This window comes from Lucilia sericata, unplaced genomic scaffold, assembly GCF_015586225.1.
Source record: "Lucilia sericata isolate MDLA Ls3-8-SP2 unplaced genomic scaffold, ASM1558622v1 Contig001455F_arrow, whole genome shotgun sequence".
NCBI lineage: Eukaryota > Metazoa > Arthropoda > Insecta > Diptera > Calliphoridae > Lucilia > Lucilia sericata.
The window spans coordinates 7,384-27,901 of NW_023995385.1; the positions used below are offsets into that span (position 1 = coordinate 7,384).

At 33.3% G+C, this 20,518-nt stretch overlaps 1 protein-coding gene across 1 annotated transcript in view; it reads left to right on the top strand.

Moving 5' to 3' along the window:
• Positions 1–1,397: 1,397 nt before the first annotated feature.
• LOC119611469 (probable nuclear hormone receptor HR3) overlaps positions 1,398–20,518 on the top strand; it is a 77,963-nt gene continuing 58,842 nt past the window's right edge. Inside the window, exon 1 of the mRNA XM_037967046.1 lies at positions 1,398–2,949. Coding sequence (XP_037822974.1) covers positions 2,364–2,949 — 586 coding nt within the window. The 5' untranslated portion in view covers positions 1,398–2,363. The remainder of the gene's footprint in view (positions 2,950–20,518) is intronic.

Sequence of the window (20,518 nt, forward strand, 5' to 3'; positions counted from 1 at the left end):
GACTATAGTCGTGATAATATTCGAAACTATAGAGCAGACTATAAATGGGACTGTAAACCAAAGTATAGTCGAAACAATGAACTAATTTCTGATCTATAGACCAAACTATAATCAAGCCTAAAGACCCGAAAATATTCGAGCCTGTAGTGAATAGTGAAATGTATGGTCCAATCTCTAATCCATAGAACATACTATAGTCGAAATAAAAATCGATACTATAGACTAGACATTAAACGCCAAATTATATATGAAACTATGAGCTAACCTAAGGTCTATGGACAAGACTATAATCGCGACTATAGACCTGACAATATTCGAGACCGTAGTTGAAGCTATGGTGAAATATATGAACCAATCTCTAATACATAGACCAGACTATAGTGGTAGACCAGACTATGATGGATACTATAGACCAGATTGTAGGAAATTGTAGACTATACTAAATTGAAAGCAATGGGATAATATCTAAATATCTCTAAATATCAGACTATATTCAACACTATAGGGTAGAATATATTCTAGACAATAGTCGGGACTTTAGTCCACATTATAATCAAGACAGTGGACCAGACAGTTGTAAATCCAGATTATAAACGAGATTGTAGACATTATCTTGATCTATTGTCTGTAAGAAACATAGGGGCTCAACAAACTTCTTCCATATTCCGTGTTATCCATTGCAAATATCCTTAATTTTGTGCCAAGTTTTACACATTCACCATGTGTGTGCTGATCATTTTCAATAGGAGTTTCATGTGGCTTAATGGTTGCCAAGTTTCTTCATAGGCTAAAAAGCATTATCCTTCAGGTGTGCACCGTAATCAAGGTGTAATTTAGCCTATAAGGCAACCAAACTTTATTCATAAACATGTCATAAACTCCAATCTCCTCTTTAAGTACATAGAAATAATTCCACCCGTTTCTACAAGGAGCCTCAACAAACTTCATCTATCTTCCAATCTATCCATTACAATACCAATGATTTCATTCAAAGTTTTTGCATTTCCTCGACACAGTTTCGATCTGCCATCGCCATGATATACAATAATTTCAAATCAACAATTTTGGTTTGCTGGGTTAGTAAAAACACCTCCTCATTATCAGTGGTATTCATCTAAAATACTCAAATCTAATACTACTAATAAACATTGCTAACTTTTGGCGGCTTTGTGGCAGTATGTTAACTAAATTGACATAAAACACTTAAAGCTAATAAAAAGTTTTATCAAGTAGTAATATGAGCTGAAACTAAATATCTACATTTATATTGAAAAACTAATTAAATAACGATAATCTGTTAAATCTAAAAACTATTTATAGAGTCGTCAAATATCTTCGTTATATTCGTGTTTCTCTTTGAATATTATATATTCCTGCATATCGCGTACAATCGTTAAATATTTACGATAAACATATATAAAATAATATTTGAAATATTTTAAAATATCATCAAAATTTGATTAAACAACAAAGAAAAATAACTAAATATAAGACACAAAAATCCCCTACGGTAAGGGATGCAAAAATAATTAAACGCACAAACCTTAAGACTCGAATGTTTTAAACAAAAAACCTTAAATAAAATTAACAAACAACAACAACAACACACAAAGTGGAGTTAAGCACTGAAAGTAAAATAAAAATACATTAAGCTCAACATTGACTGCGTCGTCATCAATCGAAAAACAGCCCATAGCCGTCAGTCACATTAAACATTAGTGTTACACAACCTTAAGTTGAAAGATAAATCAAGAAATTCATCAGTTAACAGAGTAGAGGAGGAGTTTTTAACATACGCATCTGGGGTTGCCGATCAAGGTTACCTAAACGACAACACCACGACGGAGAAAACTAATTTGGTATTGATCCAGCAGCCTATAGGGCAGCTAAGGACAACGACGACGTCAACGTCGGTGGCAGCTGCTGGAGATGACAGCCACGTAACCACTACCGTTACAACGGCTGCCAACAGCGAAACCCTTTCCACTGCTGCCAATGTTGCTGCTGGTAGTGTTATAAACACTAAAGTTCCCTCAATTTCTATATTTCCTTTGCCCTCAAACACTACGGTGCGTACTATTTCCACAGCCAACAAGGCTACTTCACCACCTTTGACTTTTATAACAACCACAGCGGGCACCAAAACCGCTACTCTGGTTAGGAGTGTGCCCAGTTTGGTGTTGCAGCGACCACAGCAACAACATCAATATCAGCAAACCGACAAGTGTACAATATTAAAATTCGATGTGGTGCGTAAAACCTCTAACACTTCATCTTCAACTACTTCAGCTTCTACGTCAGCGAATGCAATTATTGCAACGTCGGCCTCACCTTCATCTTCAGAAACAACTACCACAACTCTCATGATTCCCAGTAATGCTGTTCATATAGACAGCCAAGATCTCGAGGAACTGGAAGAAGTCGCTAAACAACCATCACAACAACAGCATCATCAACATCAACAACAGCTGCAGCTGCAACAACAACAACAACAATCTCACATTATTTCCAATCAACCGATTATAGTGAAAATCGAACCAACTCAAGCATTTCACATTGTCGATGAAAACGATACCCGGGTCTTAAGTTTACCCTTAACCGATAGCGATAAGGTGGGTGCCAGTTGGATTGATTTAAAAGATATTGCCGGTTTGCAAACTTCATCGGGTACTACACTCTTGGATGTTTGCTTTGAACCCGTAACAACTCTTACCAATACATCGTCGGTATCAACGGCAGAATCAATGACCATCGATATACCAACCGAAATTGTGATTAAACGCCAAACTTTAAATAAAAATACACAGTCATCGATGCCGTCGTTGTCGCTGTCGTCAACGTCAACCACCAGCACAACGACATCGACTAAGGCGGTGGCAACGATAACATCGGCTGCCTCAACATCGAGGGAACAATATACGGGACCGAGTACAAGTGGAGCAATGACAGGTTAGTAGTGCCGAGAAGTATATTTTTAGGCCTTAGTATGAGCATTAATACGATTATTGCAAGTTATAAAAATATAAGTTTGTTCGTCCACTATTTAAGTGTCCAAATCGATTCACCCACTATAAATTTTGACCCAAACTGGAAATTTTATATAAATTATTAAATTTATATTGGTCTCCTATATTAGTTGGTAGTTCGCTGGTCTAGTTTTAGACTACTAAGAGTTGTGGTTGCGGCCTTTTTTACTATAACGGGAATATGGTCTTGGGTAAATTAAGTAATTTTATTGAAATATAAATAATATCGAACCTTTGCTCCAATAAAGCTTTTTAGACATCACTGGTGCCACTAGAAGCATTGAAAATGCTACTCTATCCGTCCCCTATTAAACTCTGTGTAGCGAGTGTGGTAGCTACTAACCTACTCAGTCTTCGTTAGTCAAACCTTTGCGAACTATGTACGAAGTAGGTCTACTTGATCAGGTTAATTTGTATTGGAATATCATATCATAGGATTACGACTTTAGTCTTCAGGCTTAGATCTGATAAACTGTTCGAGTAAACTGATTACTGGCACTAGTACCTGTGTATATAATGTTTAAATGGTGTCCATTAAACTCCCAGGTGATGCAGTATCTTTCAAGCGATGATCCTAGCGATCTGGAAAGCCACGGAACTGATATGAGATCACATCGTTTTGTGGTTCTCAGGTTGCATTTATTGATATGTTGTATTCTAGTGGTAGAATTTGGAAATGTTCTGAGTCGTAGAATATAAAAATGTATAAGGTGTTGGTTACTAGGACACATCAAAGTACAATATAATGAGGAAGAGGACCAAGAGGTTCCAACCAAATCACCAATTTGTCACGATGATCTATGATAGATTCCGTGACAATATCAATCAGACTTGGATTAGTTAAATTAAGCAAACCAATATACTTGTGGGATTGGACAGATGTAGTCTAGGTCATTGTCTAGTGAGGATTCTGATTTCCTCTTCGAAATCGAGAAAAAATGTCGATAGAACTTGTTATTTAATCTCTCTCGTTTAATCTTGATAAAGTGAATAACATTGAACCTTAATGGCCTCCGAGTAGAATTGCTCTTGATAGTGCGTAGTCCTTCTGAGCGTAAACTGTAATATATATATAAACATTCAAACGTATATATTCCAGGAAAACTTCCAAGTCTCGAATTTGGACCAAATTAGAAGGGACAGAAGGCGAAGACATCAATTTGTCACTTTTATAAGATGATTTATTATCGACCAGGAATAGGAAAATGTCTTATTGCCAAGACTTGATAGAAAGACATCTTGGTTTTCTTATGGGGCTGGACAGTTATAGTCTAGGGACTTTGATAGGCTTTTTATCGGGTTATTGTTGAATAAGAATATATTTCTGCGAGAATGTTGATGACCTAGAGGCGATTGATTATATAGTTTACCATTCTCCTAGAATACAGAGTCTCTGAGAAAAATGGCTAGAAAATAGATTGTACAACAAACTGAGGAGTAATGGACTTTAGATCATTTTATTGTCTAGCGAAGATTCTGATCTCCTCCTGATCTCATATTTCAATTATTTCGAGATCCGAGTGCAAAGATTCAAGAAACAAAACCGGATCACGTAGACAAGACGGAGGATCCATATCTTTCTCTTTCTGTCTGTCTTTTTTATATCTCTCTTTTAGTCAAGGTAAAAGAAATCATAATTGGACCACAGCGATCTCTTAGGGGAGTTATACCTTATGGTAAATAACCTTCCTGAACCTAACCTAACATAAGTTCAAACGATATATGTGTATTCCAATGGCTTTTATAATAAATATCAACGAATTATTTTGAAAATTATAAGTTTTATTTTGGTTCCAAGGTTTACATGGACAGACGAAAGGAAATGATTAAGTAAATTCAAGAAGTAATTATAATTCGTGTAATTTAAGGTGGGTGTGGTGCGATTAAATATTTTGGGGTAAAATATTTTTCTATAATTAATACAACACTTTTTCAATTAAAGATTAATTAAAGTTGTCATTGCAACTCTAGTATAAGCTTTAGGTAAAAATTACAAAAAAAAATGCAATTAATATGATAAATTTGTGTTTGGTTAAAAAATTTATCTAACAAGTTTTTAGCCCAGTATTATTCTAACCAAAAATAATCAATCAAGGTCAAATATAAATTACAAAAAAGTTGGTTAGCTATTGAACAGATGAGGAAAAACATAATTTTCAAATATAAATGACCACAACTGCCGCAACAATTTATATTGTACGATTATTTAAAAGAAAAAAAAATGAAGAAAAATAAACAACAAATGAAGATGAAGGTATAATAAATAAAGTGTAAAACCATAAAAATGGTAATAAAATAGCTTTTCATTAAAACCTCATAAACGTTAACTAAAAACTAACTACCAAACCAATAATACTTGGCTATTTCTTTTTGTGGATATTTATTTTTGTAGACTCTTCATTAGAATTTAAATAAATGATTCTTCTAAGATTCATGACAAGTCAGAGAAGACTGCATATGTTTTTTAAACAACTTGGCTACTGTCAGCTACTACGGGTTTGAGTGGATTTACTCGTCATAATAATGTAGGCAGCCAGCCGCCAGTCGCTTGTACGCCATTTGAAAGTACTGTTATGGCGAGGAGATGTACATATGTCGGCTTGGGGGGGCTTCTTAAACGGGGCTTCAAGTTTGTAGTTCTTTCTGTTAATTCAACTTTTTTCCAATGTAATGCACGTACTTGTACTTGTACATGTGTTTTATTCTACTGGTTTTCTGACTGTCTTTTTTTCCATGTTACCTTCTGTTTTTTTTTTATTATTTTTCCATTACTTTACTACCAAGTTCTTTTTATTCTGACGGTTTCTTGGTTAATGTTTCTGTTTTTTATTACAGTTGTTGTTAGTTAATTCTTGTTCTTGCACAACATTCTTGGCTATAACATACATATACCATCATGTAGACACACACACACACACGTACAGACAGACACAGTCAAGCAACTACTTCTCAGCACAAAATATAACTGTATAATTTGTAGTTGACGTTTTTACCGCTATGGTTCGTAATACGGTAAAAAAAATGTATATATGTTCAGATATTTATATGAATGTATCTACTCGTACCATAACCAAACGATAAGTTACCAACTGCAACAATAACAACAACAAAAACCACTACCATAAGCATACAGCAAAAAAACTCAGAAGTTTAAGAATAAGAACAGCAAGAACAATGGCAATAGCAGCAGAGAATATTGGCTAAAAAAACAGCAACAAGTCTTAATATTCTGAGTATGACAAGCCCGACTTACTATCATCAGCCAAACGCGATTGAGCTTAAACACATACTTTTACACGCATTTACACATAGAGACATCAATGCATATGTATGCCAAATAAAAAGATATTGCTGCAAAACTTTTAAATTGTTTAAATCCAAAAAATATCTACTGCTAACCACTACAAACTCTTGGCTAACTACTCAAACTACCACAGAATCCACCAACACATTCAGATTCAAAAATTCTTATGCCAAAAACAAGTAGGAAAGTATAATCGGGCATGGCCGACCATATAATACCCTACACCATGAGTATATCTTGTATGGAATAATGGACCGATTTCAACCATTTTCAATAGGCTTCGTCCTTGTGCCATGCTTGGTCCAAATTTCATCAAATTATCTTGAAAATTGCGGCCTGTACCTTGCGCACAAGGTTTACATGGACAGCCAGCCAGCCAGACGGACGGACGGACATGTCTTAATCGACTCAAAATGTGATTCTGATCGATCGGTATACTTAAAGGTGGGTGTAGGACCAATATTTTTGTGTGTTACAAACATCAGCACAAACGTATAATACCCTCCCCACTATAGTGATGTAGGGTATAACAAGAATTTGTTAATTCAAAGAATGAAGACATTTTTCAATTAATTACAACGATGAAATTATTTGATTTAAATAGAACTTTGTAAAAGAATGTTCGAGATTTAAAGTACTGGGAAATTTTCCCAGTTTTTGATTTGTGGAAATTGAGGGATCACGATAATGATGAAACATATTCATTCTGGTTTTCCGAATCTTAAATACCCGTCATCAAAGTTGGAAAATGTTTCTAGATCATATGGATTAATCCTTTTTAATTTATTACCACATGCTGAATTGTATTGTCTTATATCGATATTAATATGAGCATCAGAATGATTTTCGGAAGAAGGCCATTTATGGAGGCCTGGTTAAAATCATTACAGAATTTGAGAGTATGATCGATTTCTTAGAACAAATCAACAAAAATGTGTTAAAGATTTTAACAGGCCTTCTGTTTTTTATGTATATTTAAAATGTATCCCGGGGAACACTTGTGTGTGGTTTAGGTGAAATCATTGACCGATTTTTTCAATATCAAAGATATATAATCAATAAAGAATACTTTCTCAAAATCTCTTCTCTCTAGAGAAACTATAATGCCAACAGCAAACAGAGGGAATATCCAGATCGTCTTAGAATCTTACAAAAATCTAGAATACATATACCATAAAGTCGACGGTTACTAATTGTGTCAAAAGACTACATACATTAGTCAATAGACTAGTCCATAGATAAGTCAAAATACTAGGCCATATACATTCAAGTTAATAGACTACTCCGTACAAAGACTAGTCAATAGACTAAGCTTAGACTTAGACAATAGAGTTGTCCATAGACGAATCAATAGACAAGTCAATACTCTAGTCTACAGACGAGCTAATAGGCGTGTCAATAGCTAGTCCATAGACGATTAGCCAATAGACGAATCAATAGCTAGTCCATAGACGAGTCAATAGATAAGCCAATAGACGAGTCAATAGACTAGTCTATAGACGATTCAATAGACTATTCTATAGACGAGTCAATAGACTATTCTATAGACTAGTCAATAGATTATTCTATAGACGAGTCAATAGACCTTTCTATAGACAAGTCAATAGACTTTTCTATAGACGAGTCAATAGACCTTTCTATAGACAAGTCAATAGACGAGTCAATATACTAGTCTATGATCAAGTTCATAGATGAGTCAATAGACTATTCTGTAGCGAGTCAATAGATTAGTATGTAGACGAGTCAATAGACTAGTCTATAGACGAGTTAATAGACTAGTATATAGACGAATCAATAGACTAGTCTACAGACAAATCAATAGACTAGTCTACAAACAAGTTAATAGACTAGTCTATATACAAGTCAATCGAAGGGACTCCTTTTTGACAAGACCACCCCATTCGTCCGATGTAGTTATTTACATCGTAAGGTATACTAATGCTAATTAGATCTAGCCCGAAGCAGTGAGATATCTCAGTCAGGTCCTTCAGTCTAGAGCCAGATAACTCATCAAGTTGGATGTGATTTAGTTAATAAGCTAAGGACAGTGCAAGATTGTTTCTTTTTTATCCCGGTCATTGCAACTGCAATATAATTCATTGAAGGGGAGCATGTCCACCTAGCATCCAATGTTCAGTTATGACTGCCAGCAAGCTATATATATGGTCAGTTCGAGAGCAGTAGTCTTTAAATCCTAGTTTGTTCAAATGTTCCTGATCTTCTACATATAGATATAGATCCTATTGAACTGCTTTATATGAGGCTCGATAGGAACAAGGTATTCAGTGCTTCTGAAGTTCAAGTTCTTAGTGCACCAGTTCTGTCAATGTATATATACTTTATATAGTTGTTATACGATAATATTCTTTCTAACGCTATTCTATTGAATTAAGAATTAATTACTTTAAAGCTTTTGTTACGAATCCAAGAAACTTACAAAAATAGTAAGAAGAATGATTTGCTTAATAGAAACATATTGACAGTGGTAAAGTCAGTCGTCATTCAGTCAGTTAGACACGTCCACCAACTGTTTGTTGAGCTGAGTGTAGCTTTAAAAATGTGTGTGTAAAAAGAATTTTGACGTAATATCAAACTACATATAGACAATTACAGAACAGCAGAACAGCTTTAAAGAACGGGTTACGTGAAGGTTCTAATAATGATGAGGATGATGATGATGATCCGAGACAAACCATCAAATTCTTCTTTATTTTGTTTATTATTAAGTTTTGCCAATACCAACCAGCAGACAGACATGTTTTGTTTCTTTTGTTTTGAGGTAAAGTTAGTGTGTCGGAACATCGTTCTGTTACTTCTTCTTCTTCTTCTTTAAGTCAGTTATGTTTAGTTTAGATATTTTACTGTTTTCAGTAACTTTGTTTTTGTTTTTCTAGTCACTGTTGTTGTAGTTGTTGCTGTCTTTTAAAATTTGCTAATGTGCTAGTTGTTGTAGTTGCTGCTATTGCTGTACATATTTATATTTAGCTAGTTGTTCTTTATTTATTTTGTATATATTTTTGTTGTTGTTTGTTTGGTTTTATTTTTTTTTTGTTCTTCTGTTCTGTTGGAAAGTGGGACGTTTGAAAGCATACTATGCAAAGGTGAATAGCCTACAAATAGTTGTAGTTGTTCTTTTAGTTTTTATTATTATTGTTGTTGTTGATGTGGTTGTTGTTGCTATTTTAGCAGTATCTCTTCAATACATACATATGAACTACCAATAATACCAAAGCGGTTTTAAGTTAGTTGCGATTTTTTTCTAGTTGTTGTAATATTTCTAGCTGTGTTCTTCTGTTCTGTTGTTGTAGTTGTTAATGCTGCTGATATTGCTGTTTTTTTGTTGTTGTTGTTCTTGTTATTGCGGTAGTATCTAGAAGTAGAGGTTTTTTTTATTGAGGACTGACGCTGTCAAGAGTATTAGCAAGTCGTAACTCATACTTACCACTGTATAAAGCTTTTATAGATAAATAGATAGATTTCTTTTACAACCCCCTACCCCCTCCCCCCATCATTTTTTCCAACATCTTATAGTTAACTAAAAAAGATGATGATGCTGTTGCTGCTGTTGTAAGTCTATTATTTGAAGAAGGTGTTTATCACTAATTGAAATATTTTCTTTAGAGAAAACTAATGAATGTAAGACGAATTTCTTCGTTTAACTTCTGAAAAAAAATTAAGCATCTTTTTGTCTAAAATAAAACTGTAAATTTATTAATTTCTTTTCGTGAATATGTGTGTGTGTGTATATTATTTTTCAAAATGGGATGAAAGTTACAGCTAATCATATTGTTTGTGGTGTCTTGTTATTCGTGGTTGTTTCAGCAAAACCTCTAATCGTATTAAGTTAAATTTGATTTTTATAGCGGAAGATTTGATTGACTTGTTGTTGTGGTGTGGTAGAGAAATGTAAGAAATTGTTGCAGATTGTTCAACAGGTTTTTATTTGGGGGGGAAGTTCGATTTTGTATGATGCCAATTTTAGAACTGATGCGATAACAATAGTAGTAATAATTTGTTAACAAACTGTTGTTAACGGTAGAAATGAACAAACAAAATATTAGCTTTGATATCAAATATTTATTGTTAGCAATGGAAACATTTTAAAAATAAAAAGATTTATTTCGAATTTTAAAGAAATATAAATGTTATTTAATAAATGTTGAGTTTGTATAAGCTAAGCGAAGCATGTGTGCTTCCATAATACGGACACTCCCATTATGAACTAGAAATATTTCTCCACATTTTACAACATATTGTCTGGTTGAACTCATATTTTAGACCCAACCCAAACATAGGCTAATTGTCAATTACCGGAACAATTATGATATAGGTAATAAGATCTAAACTCTGTAGTTCATAATTTTGACATTTACTAAAGTCCTTTTTAAGTAGAAATTTTAATAAACATTGATTCCGTTTTACTGAACGACTGTAGTCGGATAAACAATTTAGGACTAAGGCAATAATTTGCTTAAATTTAATTATGTATTTTTAAATCAAGTAGGTCTTTGAGAAGTATGATTTTAGTTCCTTAATTTGCAATCAATCGGGTCCATGATTTTACGTAAAAAGTCTGTTATTCTCAGTTAATATAAAATATAACTAAACAAAGATTATACCAAAGAATATAGATTAGACTATAGACTAGAATATAGACTAGACTATAGACTAGACTATAGATTAGACTATAGACTATTCTATAGACTAGTCTATAGATTAGACTATAGACTAGACTATAGACTAGACTACAGACTAGACTATAGACTAGACTATAGAATAGACTATAGACTAGACTATAGACTAGATTATAGACTAGATTATAGACTAGATTATAGACTACACTATAGACTAGATTCTATAGAACTAGACTATAGAACAATACTGACAAGACCATAGGACTTGACTATAGACGAGACTAGACATAGATTTGACTATAGACGAGTCTAGACTGTAGACTAGACTATAGACTAGACCCTAGACTAGACTATAGACTAGACTATAGACTAGACTATAGACTAGACTATAGACTAGACCTATTAGTTACTAGACTAGACTATAGGACTAGACTATAGACTAGACTATAGACTAGACTATAGACTAGACTATATACTAGACTATAGACTAGACTATAGCTTAGACTATAGACTAGGACTATAGACTAGACTATAGACTACGACTATTAGACTAGACTATAGACTAGACTATAGACTAGACTATAGGAATCAGACTATAGACTAGACTATAGACTTAGAGATATGACTAGACTTATGACTAGACTAGACTATAGCCTAGACTATAGGACTAGACTAGACTATAGACGAGACTATGACTATACTATAGACTAGACTATAGATAGACTAGACTATAGACTAGACTATAGACTAGACTATAGACTAGACTATAGACTAGACTATAGACTAGACTATAGACTAGACTATAGACTAGACTATAGACTAGACTATAGACTAGACTATAGACTAGACTATAGACTAGACTATAGACTAGACTATAGACTAGACTATAGACTAGACTATAGACTAGACTATAGACTAGACTATAGACTAGACTATAGACTAGACTATAGACTAGACTATAGACTAGACTATAGACTAGACTAGACTATAGACTAGACTATAGACTAGACTATAGACTAGACTATAGACTAGACTATAGACTAGACTATAGACTAGACTATAGACTAGACTATAGACTAGACTATAGACTAGACTATAGACTAGACTATAGACTAGACTATAGACTAGACTATAGACTAGACTATAGACTAGACTATAGACTAGACTATAGACTAGACTATAGACTAGACTATAGACTAGACTATAGACTAGACTATACTATAGACTAGACTATAGACTAGACTATAGACTAGACTATAGACTAGACTATAGACTAGACTATAGACTAGACTATAGACTAGACTATAGGCTAGACTATAGACTAGACTATAGACTAGACTATAGACTAGACTATAGACTAGACTATAGACTAGACTATAGACTAGACTATAGACTAGACTATAGACTAGACTATAGACTAGACTATAGACTAGACTATAGACTAGACTATAGACTAGACTATAGACTAGACTAGACTATAGACTAGACTATAGACTAGACTATAGATTAGACTAGACTATTGACTAGACTATAGACTTGATTATAGGCTACACTGTAGACTAGACTATAGACTTGATTATAGGCTACACTATAGACTAGACTATAGACTAGAATATAGACTAGACTATATACTAAACTATAGACTACACTATTGACTAGACAATGGATTTGACTATAATCTAGACTGTAGACTATGCTATAGAGAAATAATTTGAACAGTTGTATATAAAAGAGGGATATAGTATATCTGTAGCTTCTAAATATATTGTACAAATAGGGGTATGGCTAAAGGCCTGTAACTTTAGGTGAAATTTTCTCAAATCTATTAGTCGATATCAATATATAGTAACCTATTTAAGATGGCCCTATATGTTCTTGATTATTTTGTTAAGGATTTCGATAACCCTACTCCTAGTATGGATACTATAGTTTAAAAACTAAGAACAATTAACAAATTAAGATCAAATGACATTGGTCCCTGTTATTTAGATATAGTCCCTGTTATTTAGATTAGATAGTCTATAGTCTAGTCTATAGACTAGACTATAGACTAGACTATAGACTAGACTATAGACTAGACTATAGACTAGACTATAGACTAGACTATAGACTAGACTATAGACTAGACTATAGACTAGACTATAGGCTAGACTAGACTAGACTATAGACTAGACTATAGACTAGACTATAGACTAGACTATAGACTAGACTATAGACTAGACTATAGACTAGACTATAGACTAGACTATAGACTAGACTATAGACTAGACTATAGACTAGACTATAGACTAGACTATAGACTAGACTATAGATTAGACTAGACTATTGACTAGACTATAGACTTGATTATAGGCTACACTGTAGACTAGACTATAGACTTGATTATAGGCTACACTATAGACTAGACTATAGACTAGAATATAGACTAGACTATATACTAAACTATAGACTACACTATTGACTAGACAATGGATTTGACTATAATCTAGACTGTAGACTATGCTATAGAGAAATAATTTGAACAGTTGTATATAAAAGAGGGATATAGTATATCTGTAGCTTCTAAATATATTGTACAAATAGGGGTATGGCTAAAGGCCTGTAACTTTAGGTGAAATTTTCTCAAATCTATTAGTCGATATCAATATATAGTAACCTATTTAAGATGGCCCTATATGTTCTTGATTATTTTGTTAAGGATTTCGATAACCCTACTCCTAGTATGGATACTATAGTTTAAAAACTAAGAACAATTAACAAATTAAGATCAAATGACATTGGTCCCTGTTATTTAGATATTTCCAAATAAAGGGGAGCAGTAACATGAATCAATCCAGAAATGGGTTTAACAGAGGATTTTAAAGTTTTTTTAGCCATAATAAAACTTTTATTTTAAAACTTAAAAAAAAATAATAATTATAATAACGATAATGCTGGTGGTAACACATGAGTAAGAGTGAGAGTTTAAATAATAATTTATTGTAATAAATATTATGATGATACAAATTTATGCAGACCCTTGTGGACCGGACTCAAATTAGTTTATTACTATCGATTCATTAATTAAACATTTGTAAAAAAAAAAAAACGATTTCATATAAACATATAACTACAGCAACTACAAATTTTCAAAACTGAAAAAAACGCATAGAAAATATCTTTGTATTTCTGTTAAATTGTTCGTAATGGATGATTTGGTTATTTGTACATTTGGCCCTGAACGTGGTCGTTGGTCTTGGCGAATAAATTTTGGTGGTTTTTTATTTTTTTTTTCTTTTATTTTTGGTTGTTTCTTTAGTTTTTTTCCAAAATATTTCACAATTTTTGGTTTATTACAAAAGTTATTTTCTGACTTGCTATTGTTGCTAACGTTGTTGTTGTTATTATTGTATTTTTTGCACTATCACCTTTTATAATAAATTGTCTTTGTTGTTGTGGCTGCTGCTGTTATTGCTTTTGCTACTTTATGGTTAATAGAGTGTCTGTCGGTCTTGTTGTGGTTATTTTAGTTAAACTAAGCAACCAACGGCTGAAAAGCTAGATAAACAGACTGTCAGTTAGACAAACGGATGAACAGACAGTTGGACGTATAGACAGTTAGTCCAACTACATATGTATCATACTTACACACATGTTTGCAGCTGAAAGTTTCCAATGAACCAAAAGATTTCATAATATTTAATATGCAAAATTAATTCAAAAATAAAATTAAATAAAATAAAACAAAATGAAGAGAAAAAGTTTGCAAACTCCATCATCATCATAAACGCACACAAGCAAACCTGCATACAACTACAAAAAGCAACAACACATATTTGGCCAATACAAAATATCGAAAAAAGCTACATCCATAAACATATTTTTATTTTCGCAAAAGAAAAAAAAAAATCCATAGATAATTGTCTAATGATTTCATAAATATTTGTTGTCTGTAAAAATAAATAAAAATAAAATCAAATTAGATAATATTAAACATATAATGATTTACATATAAATGATGTATTTTTTCAAATGAACTTTGTAGTTTTTGTTGTAATTTGGTGTTAAAGCTCGTGCTGCCAAACTGAGGATGTATGTATGTATGTTTATTTGTAACTAAAAAAATACTGGGACAATGTTTGAAAAACATGATTTATTTTTTGTTTCTTCTCTGGTTTTCAAAACCAATGTTGCACAAACATTAATTTGAAGTTCAATACCAAAACACAATTTAATGCAAAATTAATTTATACAACAGCAAACTTTAAAATCAATAGCAGCGCTGCATTAATATTTTTGAAAATGTTTAAAAAATGTATATGTATCATTCACACACATACTCTGTAGACGACTGACTTCTTTCACTAATCACAATTCAATAGTCAAGGTCTTTATCAAATCATCAACAACAACACCTTCATAAGCGTCATCATTAAGACGAGAAATTTCGCAAGGAATCTGCGATCTTTGAATATACCTAGGTGTTACATCATGTGTTTGGCGGTAAAAAAAAAAAAATAAACGGAACAGCGAAAAATAATAAAAGTTGACATAAATTAACTTTCTTGAAACTTTTTTAATCAAAATAACTTAGTTCATAATGAAGGAATAAATAATGTATTCTCAATGTCTTTTTTTAAAGGTTCATTGAAACTTTTAAAACGCGTAAAAACAAATTTCACCCTTTCATTTTTATATTAATTTTGCAAAGTTCCCACTAACAATGCACTTTTTTGGATGATGTCTATGCGCATATTCCATAGATTAGACAATTGGTTAGTCATTGGCAAGTCTATTGACTAGACCCTTGACTACTAGTATCTTGATTAGTCTATTGCCTAGAGTCTCTTGACTATGCCAGTGACTAGTCTATTGACTAGTTCGTTGACTGGTCGATTTGAAGTCTTGACCCTTGGCTACTAGTCTCTTGATTAGTCTATTGTCTATGGCAGTGACAGTCTCTTGACTACGCCAGTAGGCAATGACTAGTTCTTTGAATAGTCTATGGATCAGTTCATTGACTAGTCTATTAAAGATCTAGTGTATTGACTAGTCGACCAGTGTATTGACTAGTCCATTGGCAAATCTATTGACTATGCCTATTGACTACTGGAGTCTTGATTAGTCTATTGACTAGAGTCTCTTGACTATGCCGGTGACTCGTCTCTTGACTGGTCCATTGACTAGTCCAGTAGGCACAGACTAGACTAGTCCATGGACCAGTTCATTCACTAGCCTATTAAAGATCTAGTGTATTGACTAGTAAATTGACTTGTTCCTTGATTACTAGTCTCTTGATTAATCCATTAACTAGTCTCTTGAATACGCTATTGATTACGGCAGTAACTGGTTCATTGACTAGTCTATTGAGTAGTACATTGATTAGTTGATTTACTAGTCTATTGACTTGTCCATTGTCTACTAATTTATTGATTAGTCCATTGACTACGCCATTGATTAGAGCAGTGATTGGTCCATTGACTTGTTCATTAACTAGTCTATTGCTTAGTCCATTTAACTAGTCGGATAGTTTATAGACTAGTTTATTGATGAGTCCATTTGAATAGTCTATTGACTAATGCATTGACTAGCGCAATGATTATTGTCTTATTCACTGACTAGTACATTAGCCATTCTATTAATAATCTATTAATAAGACCGTTGGCTAATCTATTGACTAGTGTAGTGACTTCAATCTATTGGCTAGTTTATTGTCTATTGAGAAGTCCAAATGACTAGTCTATTGACTGGTCAATTGTTTGCTTGTTCAACTATTCCATATACTAGTCATTATCTACTCTATGGTCTAACCTATTGACTAGTCCGTTGCCCAATCTATTGACTAGTGCAGTAACTATTCTAAGGATTAGCCAATTGACTTGCCTGTGTACAATAGTCAGGAATCTGTATCAAAAACGAACAAAATTTCTCTCATCTATATAGGATATATTGATAAGTTTGACCTTTTCTAGACTATAAGGTGGTAAGGAACAAATCTTCCTTATCACTACTTTCACAGGACGTTATTCGGCAAATTCTCAAACATATCGGTTGCCTTCAATATAGGTTCTCTGTGGCGGTCTGGTCAGATCATAATATATAGAACCCTATTGTTCCTACCAAATATAGAGCATTTGGTATAAATTTGGCTGATTGGCCGTGGTTCAAATACCATCTCTTAAGCTTCGGCTTTTCGTAATTAAATCGGTACAAAATTGTTTATTGAAAAGCTGCTTGAACTCTATTCAAGCAGCATTTCGGACATGAAAATTGTTTTTCAAGGTCTATCGGTTTTCGGTACCCAATTTCTCTGCTTAAAATTGCTGTTGAGTAGCTTTCAATGAAATTTGTAAATTCTTGTTGAGTTGGACAACATTCTTCAGGGATTAATGTTGGGCTTGACTACTATTATTTTGGTTGGGCTGTACCTTATGCGGACAATGCTCGTTTCCCGGCCAAATTTCAGCATCTCATACTAGATAGGACCCTTTAGATACCATCAAATGCAGTATGTTACCTAAAATAATTCGCTTTGGTTTCGATTCGGCTGATTGGAACTCTTACGCTTCGGGTTATGGTAATGGATCCATGTTTCATTGCATGTAATGATTCGGAGGAAAAAGCGATGAAGAACTTTTAGCAACCTTAATAGGTATATTCCTACGAAACTATTGGTTAAACATCAACTTATGACACATATTGTCGGGTCTTGCAATTTCTAAACATTTCTAAGTAATTTAAATACAAAAATATTCCGTACAAAATTTAAAGTTTGTATTTACAAGTTAAATGTTCCATGTGTGTATGTGTAGATTTCCAAATCCGCATCTAATTTAATAGCATGTATTTAAAATTCATTTCTGTTTAATGATCTCTTTGGCCCATTGTACTACTTTAGGTGTGTGAATTATTTATCACATAATTTAAAGCAAAAATCTTAAACGTGTTGTGCACAAGTGTTTGAAATAATTATAGGACAAAAACTGCAACAAAAAACAAAAAAAAAAACACCAACTTCAACTCAAATCTCTTAAATCACAACATTTAGCAGTTTAAAGAGAGCGAGAGTTGCTGAAAAGAGTAGAGGGAAACAAAATATTTCTACGTACTTGTACTTTTGTATATTTTTATTTTGTTTTCTCTCATATAATAAAAAGTTATTCACCTTACACGGCAAAAACAAAAAAAAGGGAAACAAATCTGAAAAAAAGGTAAACACAACGACGAATTTTATGCTCATTCCATTAAACAGCTAAAAACAGCTGTTTCTGTCAAATAGCAACAACAGCAACCAACCAGCCAACTATTTCCCTTACTGCGGCAAAGAGATTTAATAAGAAATTTACAAAAAAAAAAAGTTCGACAACTTTTAACAGCAAAGTAGTGAACGAACTGCGACTGCAGAGCAGTAGATACATTAACGTCATTACAACAGCAACAAAAATACAAACATTTAAACTTACGAATGAAAATAGTAAAACAGAAGATACAAAAAAATCGGCACAGAGACACACATACCCAGTCAGCAAAATTTATAAATGAACGAACGAAAACAACCGAACAAAACGATGTTTAAGACGACTGCATAAAGATGAACAAATGTTGAGAAAATATCATAACATAAATGAAGCAACAAAAATCCATTAAAAGAAATAATGCTCCATCTCATATCGTATACAAAAGAAATTTATGTTATTTTACCATCATCATGAGCAGCAGCAGCAGCAATAACATTAAACATTAACTCCCTTTTCAGATACTCTTAATAAAAAAAATACTCTTTTAAATGCATACATAAATGCATTTCTCTTTGTGCTAGCTTCTTATATGTAATGTAATTGTTCATTGTAGGAACGTAGAAATGGTTTGTTTTTTCTTCGGTCATTCAATCCAAAGATGACGAAATGTTTACAGTTTTGGGGCTCGTTTCATTAAAAGAGCGTGTTAAATAAGAAACCAATATACATATATTCAGAGAGAGAGAGTGTGATGATGCATCATGGTCTGAGTTCTTTAAAGTACTATTTGTTTAGTTTAGTATTTTTTAGAGAAATCTGTAAAATTGCATTTTAAGATGAATTGAAATCTAAATTGATTCACGATAAAAGATTTAAAAAATTGGGGAAGTTAAATCTATTATCGTTTTCGTGATTAAATTGGTTTTGGACATAATTTGGAACTGAAAATTTTTATTTTATAACAAAGATTACTTATTTCCTGCGAGACTTGTAAGTTCTAAGTTCTGGAATTTTGTACATCTGCGGTTGCCGGATGGTAATCTGCGGTCCGTTAAAGATTCCCTGAAATATTTCAGAGTGTCCACTAGAGGAAATATTCCGTATTACTTAGTGTGTGTATCATGTATTCCATTGTTTTATCAAAGGAGTATTTTTGGGATTGGGGTATGGTGTAATAAATGTATGTATTACGTGGCCCTCACCTAGGACATCGCATGGTTAAATGGATCATGTCTTATTCATATATTCGGATTAGTTTTCGACCAGTCCTAGACCTTTGCCTAGAACTCTTTATACACGTGTGCGGAGTAGCCTCAATTTTTACAGAGTTCCAGCGGCAACAATAGATAGAAATTTTGGTTCTGAAATCCATTAAGAATTACTTTCTGAGACAATTTAGCGATGTCCGTCTGATGGTCTTATACAAATATCCCAAAATTCCAACGTCATCTATCGGACAAATATAATACCTCACAGGAACACTTCTCACGACTTTGGATACATAGCTATAGTTGAAAATTCGTCCGATTAGGTGCCGTAGTTTCCTAGTTTATCGATTACGAACGAACATTACTCTATTATTTATATAGAGGGCCTTTTTCCATCTTTCTCGCTATAGAGCTACGCATCTTTTGAGGCCAGAAATGAAACAAGCAAATTTCAGATACCCTGTTCTGAAGTGAAGCGTATCCTAGAGTGAGCGTTCTGCTTCAATCGAGACAAAACTTCCAAATCTCCGGTTCATGGTTGGCCGCATATTCTGAGCGTTTTCAGCCAAATTTCTTTTCAAACGATTAAAATACATTCGGAACATATTTTCTGCGATGATTTGGAAAGATTTCAACAACTTTAGATTCCACCAAATGCAGAGCATTAACGTAGCACTATGAATTTTTAGCTTCGGTGTCAATTTGCCTATTGTCCAAGCATCACATACGTTTTCTTACGCTTCGGGTTATAGTAATGACTCCATTTTTATCGCAAGTAATGATTCGAAGTTAATTTCGGATAGCCTGTTCTGAAGTGAAGTGTACCCTAGAGACAGCGTTCTACATCAATCGAAATAAGTACCGGTCGGATAGAAACTTCCCAACCACTTCTTACTAAATATGTAACCGAGCGTTGTCATGTCATGTAATGGTTCGGCCCACTTTTGATCCCACCAATTACAGAGCATTGCTTTGCTGTCAATGTTGACTGTTGACCAAGCTTCATATACGATATCTTACGCTTGTGTGTGTGTTTCTCATATATTGTTGATGCAGCATTTCGGACATGCAAAATTATCATACATGGGCTCTCGGCATCAATTTGTATGGTACGCAATTTAGCCGATTT